Below are 7,013 nucleotides of genomic sequence, written 5' to 3'. Positions count from 1 at the left end.
TCCCTAAACAAGAGAGAAAAATGGATTTCAAAGCCTGGCAATGCTAAAAATGACACTCGGAAATGGACAAATATAATAATGAATGTGTGCAAACACCTTGAAACAAATATTATTCCTGACTATAGCATCAATGTAAAGGTACTAACAATCACAAGCAATGGTTTAACAAGAGCATACATTTCAACAATGAGTGCCAGGGTTTAACACAGAATGGAGCAAATAACACTTTGTAAACGTTTGCAATGCCCGCCTGAAATTACCAAAACGTTTTTTTTATTAAAATGGGTGAAATATTGTAAATGCCGTTTTTGTGTTGGGGGTAGCTATAGATCATAGGTACAATATGCAAGTGAAATTCGGTCCCTAGCTGGTAAATTGAGTGAGTTATGCAAGATAGAGTGAGGTGCATTTTGAGTAAAATGGAGTGGTGAAAAAGGAAAGGAAATCAGTTTTGGACAAGAACAGTTTTACTCTACACTAGAGCATTCAGGCTAGACCACCAAACAGAGACACATTAAGCTCCAGGGTTTATTTGCGAGTTCAACCCTAGCTCCCCAGCACCCGCCCTGGCGGAACCAGTCCAATCAGTCAAAATATGATAAATGGCTTAGAATTTCACAAGACAAAATTACTACAGAGAGGGCACAAGCACTAGAAATGAAAGGCAGGGTTTGAAGAATAATTCTGACAATATTACAAGTTATCAGGATAAGAATAGGGTGACTTGGAGAGGGGAACTAAGGACAAGACAAGGCAAGGTATACTATGGTGTGCTATGGTTCCTATTGATACTCACAGTCCACTTTTTAGTTTTTGGCTTTTGGACAGTCAGTGTTCTGGTCACCACACAGATCTGGTCCAACAAAGGACAGCCAGACAAAATCAGATGGGACAGGATCAGCTGGGCAGGGATTGGTTACCGGATAGCACTTCTGGACTAGCAGGATGGCAGCAGCATGCAGTGAGTGGCAGCAAGCCAATCTGGATCAGGATGCCAATGGTACCACAGTTTCCCCTTGTTAATAGGAAATGTAGTGTGTTTGTTTATATTGTAGGCCTTGCTGGGAATGGGATCAGCTATGCTTGGGTTTTGCAATGGGCCCTGGAGTAGGATCAGCATTTCTTGGCCTTGTAGTTGGGATCTGGAATCTGGATAGATGAAACAGGAACAGGAACGCAGGTGCAGGAAAATCAGGAAGAGTGTGTGTCTAGAGTCTTGTCAGGGGCCCTTATTCATAGTGCAAAATGACATCACCAAGGTAGAGGCTGGGCAGGGTTAACTATGTATGCCCCTAAACTACTTGGATTGGGCAGAGGTGCTAGTCTCCACCTTGCTCTCAACTGGTTGGATTTCCAAGGGAATTATGTCAGGTTTATGAGGTCAGTTTTACAATGTCCAAAGACTCCCAAATTTACTTTACTGAAAATCTGATTTTGCCAAAAACATACATTTACACCATTGCAATCTCTTGGCAAATTATATACACAGGTTACATGTTATGTGCAGCACAGATCAGTCCAATCCTCCAGTCTGTGCGACCTTGTTTCACCCTTTAAATATATTTTGGTCATTTTACACATTAAAGATTTGGCCTAAACTTCCATACTTTTGTACACAGATGTGAATTAAGCCCAGGGATGTATGTACAACAGCAACATTAATACTTTCCTTGTAATTGGTCATATTTTATAACTTCTGCTCCCCATGCGACAATGAGTTCTACCAAGTTTTAAAAGAAAGCCCATAACATGAGATTTGAAACTGCGAACTTTTTACATTTTTACTAATTCTTGCTGCAGAGATAAAAAAGTCTAAAGTTTCTTTATAAAATAGTCTTTGTGAACAAATGGTAGTCTCTTTTGTTGGGTCATTTGTTTTCTTTAACTTCAACTGCTGCCAATTGTCATTTCCTGCAAGGCAAGGTAGGGGTTTCTCATCTTAATTGAAGGTTGTATTGTCCCTTACACTTGACAGGTTAGTGTCCCAGGACTTCTATTGTCCTAGCCTGGGGCACAGACAAATGTCTGACGAGTGTGTGATATTTCTTTCAATTGGTCCATTCAAAGTTTTCAAGGCAGCAATTAACATGTATGTGTCCACGAACTTGCTTGTGGCTCCTGTTGGGGTAAGCCCCCAACCCCCAACTGTCCCTTGAGCCATAGTAGAACCCTGTTTGGCTAATTTTCCAGTATAGCCAATGCCTTTATTTCTTTATTTTATTTTATTTTGTTTTGAATCAGTAGCGAACCTGTTGAACTAACACATCCCATATATGTTTCCCAGCAAAAGCCCCTTTACCTTGCTAGGCCAAGACAGGGCCTTCTTTCAACATTACACTTTTAAAACAGGCAATTTTCCTTATTTGTAAAAAGTGCATTTCAACACATGGTGAATGCTGCTGGGATTTCCGTTTCAAATTCGGTTTTCTCTCCCATCTGGATTTCAAACATTGTTTGTAGCTCTAGCCAGTTTCTCTCACACAACATTCTGTACAAGGCAAAGGTCCCTTGAAATTGACATATGCACAGAGAGCTAGGGTTTCTTTTTGCGGGGTTTATTTTTGACACTTTGTAGCCAAAGGGCAAGCTCTTTTTTCCGTATGGCTGAAAGTAAATTTTCTGATGACTTCCCAGACGATGCCTGACACAGCCTGCCATTCTGTGACAGTGCTTTCTTTTGCTGGCACAATCTGAATGTGGATGGGCACAGCTAGATCTCCTGGGATCCGAACTGTGTGAGGTTGAACAGATAAGGAAGAGCAGCAGGGCGCCATCATTATAAAGGCCAAATATTTCCTTTTTCAAGGGGGAATGTGGATCAAGCAGCAAAGCAGTACTGCTTATCGATTTTCTTCTTGGTGCATATAAGAAATGCAATGGCAGGCTTTCTCAGTGTGCCCCCTTGTTCCATCCTGCCAATAGGTGCTTGGCAAGACAGCGCAGCCATCATTTTATAGCTGCAAATTCAGTTTTGATGCTGGGCAATGGTGCTTAAAGGAGCCAGCACAGCCAATCTGCTGTTAACTGCTGAAGTGCAGCATGTTGATGTGGGAAAGTACTGCTGAGTGGGTAAATGTATCCCACAGGTGGAGCTGACAGGATGGCTCAGAACGCAAGAGCAGGGTCTTTCCCAAGTATTAAGAGACGCCGGTGTAACTCAGGAATGACTGGGGAGTGACTAGGGAGTGACTGGGGAGAGACTGGACTGTCCTGCCAGACTCACGCGCCGGTGATACGGGCACCCTTCAGTTTATGTAGGCAGTGCCAGGGGCTTAAAGGCACAGCGCTCAGACTCCACTTCAGAATGCAGCAGCACGGAAAATCAATGGAGGACTGGGGAGAGACTGGATTCTCCTGCCGTACTCACGTGCTGCGCTACACACCCCCTTCAGTTTATTTTGGCAGGGGTTTAAAGGCACAGCGCTCAGACTCCACTTCAAGATGCAGCAGCATGGAAAATCAACAGAGGAATGGGGAGAGACTGGACTCTCCTGCCGGACTCACGTGTGTCACAGCACTGATGTCCACAACTGGGCACTGGGTGTGGCTCTGAGGGAAGCAGCTAGCATGTTACACAAATAAAAACGCCATCTTTCTTGCCCACTTTCCGGAAATGTTCTTTCGGCCGCGCAAGAGAAATGTTGAGTACTAGGATGAATTCGTGAGTTCTGGCGTTTACATTTTCTCTCAAAAAGCGATGTGCTTACATGTCTAAAAAGAAAAGTACCCCAATACAGGCGTCTCTTAAAGAAAAGGTCTGTCAATGGTTTCCTGTTTAGAACAAATTGCAAACAGCGTTGATAATGTACATGCAAGCGTGCAAGCGAGGTCTGCAGCGAATAGCTATGCTGATCGGGAGTTCCTGGGTCAGGGTGTACCGCCAGCTTCTGGCATTCTCATTGGCCAGTGAATGAGTCGTGGTTGCCTAAAACGTTCTAGTCCACCCCTTTGGTTTGCTTCAAACCAATGCAGATGAACAGCTCGCGGGCACAAATATGTTGAGGTCATATCAAATCTAACACTAACTTTATGGGACGAGAGACACCACAAAACTGACCTATATCTCAAAAAATGCAACGTTTTAGAAAAAACCCTGGGGTATTCCTAAAATGGGCATCTCTACCGAGAATACTGAGCCCGGACCACCTTCCGGCCTCGTTCCATGTCTGCCACCAACGTAGGCCGGTGCCCTGGTTCCACAGACCCCGCACTCCCCTGGCCCTGGGCTTTTGGGATAAGGCGCGCGTCCGGTCGTTCGAGACTCCACTGTCTCTCCACAGCGGCGTCCCTCTGAAGTGAGCCGTGCGCAGGGTGGAGGCAGCTCTGGGGGGTGATGAGGCGGGCTACAGGGGGAGGGCCTCCACTCCCCTCCCCCTGCCCCAGCCCTCCTGCTCGCACGCCCGCTGCTGGAGCCGCTGTGAAGCAGCGAGCCCTGCTCTGACACTGGCAGCAGCGCACGGCAGCACCTCCTCGTCATCCCGGCACTGCGAGGAGTGAGTGAGTGGCAGAGATTCGGGATCTCAGTCCGGACTAGTGGAGGGGCTGAGCCTCAGAGATCGCGGACCTGCCTTCGCCTGGGACCCCGGGACCCCGCTAACAGTGGAGTTTGAGGGCGCCTCTCCCCCTCGCAGCATCGGCTGCCGCAGGATTTTGGGGACTGGATAGGGGGGTGCGCCTCAGGATCAGCAGACCCCCCGCCGCGGCCAACATGCACTTGTTTGGGGGCTCCCTCGTATTCCTCTACTCCGTGTTTGTGTCGGCGGTTGCGGCTTACGAATCGGGACAGGGGTATTACGAGGACCCGGACCTGGTGGAGTCGCGGGTGAGTACCAGTGAGCATACGATTGTGCGGAGTGCCAGCACGGGGGTACGGCTGGCTGGCTTTGGGGAGGCCAGCCAGCCCTAGCAGCGCGTGACAGCACATGCCCAGGGGAGCTCCTGGCAGCATGCAGCTTGGGAAGGGGCTGTGCGCCAGCATGTTCAGGGTGCTGCCCTGGGCTCTTGCAGGGGGACACTCTGGGAGAGTGGCACCACCTGATGCATGGTGGCTAAAGTGGGCACCCAGGAGGGGGGGTGGGGGGGCGGCTGGGCACTAAGGTCAGCAGTCATTCAAGCTCTTATCCCGGCTCAGCTCTTTCCCATCCTTTTGTCCAAGGTTTACAAGTTGGCAGCAGTGGAACTTCGGCCCAGTAGTCTGGCTAGTGCTGCAACACGTTGTAGAGCTGGGGGGCGGGAGAGGGGGGATTGTCATGTGGCATCTCAGGCCAGTGAGTTGTGCCCGCCATGGGCATCCTTGGCATGCATCCATCCTAGGCACTGCAGGGAGGGGAATGCTGCTGAAAGCGTGTGTTAACACCCTTGCTGCCCCCGTCTGAGCGGATCAAGTGCCATCTTACGTATCCTTCGATTCTGCTGCTGGCCCTGGGCGCGGAGGCGTCCACAGCTCCAGTGAGCGTCTGCTTACGCATGGCTCGTGGTCGGTGACTTTGGGGTAACATTTGCCAGCCATCCCCGTTTTTTGGATGCGTCTTTGTAACTTTGCCACGATGCTGTGATAACGACCCTCGTTTGAAATATCTTCTCACCGTCTTTCCCCTCGGTTTAAAACGAGACTGGCAGGCATTACTGATTAACCATGAGAGTTGTCTTTCAGTGTGAATTGGCATGGCTCACCTTGGCCATGGTAAGCAGTTCGGGTAAGCCTGCGCTGTGCACCCCATTCAAACGGTGGGTGCTGTGCACAGCATTTTTGAACTGTGAGTTCTGCACACAGCTCCTGCGCTGTGATCTGCGCACAGTATACTTACACGGCCCGCCCGCTGTGCACAGTGCTTGTACTGTGAGCTGGGCAGTGATCGAAGTGAGCGGGGACGGTGTTGCCAAAACTGCAGCGGGGCTGCGAGCAGCGCACACCGCTCCTACACTTCAAGCTGTGCACACAGCTCTCACATTATGAGCTGTGCACAATGTTCTTTCAAGTGGTACACTGTGAACTGTGCACACCGCTCCTAAACTGTGAGTTGTGCATACTGCTCATACATTGAAAGTTGTGCGTACAGCTTTCGCATTGTGATCTGTGAACACCATTCACACAGCGAAGTTGTCTACGCACACCGCTCCTGCAGTGCCAGCTGTTTACAAAGCTCCTAGATTTTAAGCTGTACACACAGCTCCTGCACTGTGTGAGTTGTGTACCACATTCCTAAGGTGGGAGTTCTGTACACACCGTCCCTTCACTGGGCGCTGTGCAAACCACTCCTACAGTACAATCATGTATTATTGGCAATGCTATACAGAGAACATATTGACAAAGATAAAATAAAACATGTCTGTTATATATATATATATATATATATATATATATATATATATATATATATATATATATATATATATATATATATATATATATATATATATTTATACACATATTTGTCACACGCTTAGGGATAGTGCCTGGGGCAGAGCCAGCCTAAAAATTATGGGGGTGGGGGAGCTGGATGGCAGATTTGAAAGCTGATAGTTTGTGGGGCTGGTAAACCCATTGCTCTTTTGCATTGTATTATACTGCAGTTATCATTTGCATATAGCACCATTTCCCCATGTATGGCCGCAATGCGCTTTATGGTTGGAACGCCCTCGGGGACCGAAGTCCAGGTATGGGAACATTCTAAGAGTTTTCTTTAAGATGTGTGCATGCCTTCTGCTGGGATTAGGACTCAGGGGCGCTGGCTAGATCCCAGTATGCAACCCAGAGTGCAGGTGCGTGGGCGGGTGCTGTCGGTGGTTAAGAGAGCGTGCTAGTGCAGTAGACTCAATGTGTGCCCAGCTAGACCAAATTTATCGTAGGTTGTCGCTGTATACTAATGGCAGAGATGTTGAGGGGTTTCAGTGCGGACGGCTATGCAGGCAGCTAGACCGAATTTGACATACCCGTAGCTGCGTTCTACAGTGCATGGCTGGGGATCCATCCATGCAGCATGTGTCCACAGACGTGATGTGATTTATACATA

General features: G+C 48.1%; 1 protein-coding gene across 1 annotated transcript in view; it reads left to right on the top strand.

Moving 5' to 3' along the window:
* The first annotated feature begins 4,442 nt into the window (after positions 1-4,442).
* VEGFC (vascular endothelial growth factor C) overlaps positions 4,443-7,013 on the top strand; it is a 401,882-nt gene continuing 399,311 nt past the window's right edge. Inside the window, exon 1 of the mRNA XM_069631447.1 lies at positions 4,443-4,822. Coding sequence (XP_069487548.1) covers positions 4,709-4,822 — 114 coding nt within the window. The 5' untranslated portion in view covers positions 4,443-4,708. The remainder of the gene's footprint in view (positions 4,823-7,013) is intronic.

Source organism: Ambystoma mexicanum, chromosome 6q (genome assembly GCF_040938575.1).
Source record: "Ambystoma mexicanum isolate Mex_15411 chromosome 6q, UKY_AmexF1_1, whole genome shotgun sequence".
NCBI lineage: Eukaryota > Metazoa > Chordata > Amphibia > Caudata > Ambystomatidae > Ambystoma > Ambystoma mexicanum.
This window is presented reverse-complemented; position numbering and strand designations above follow the sequence as displayed.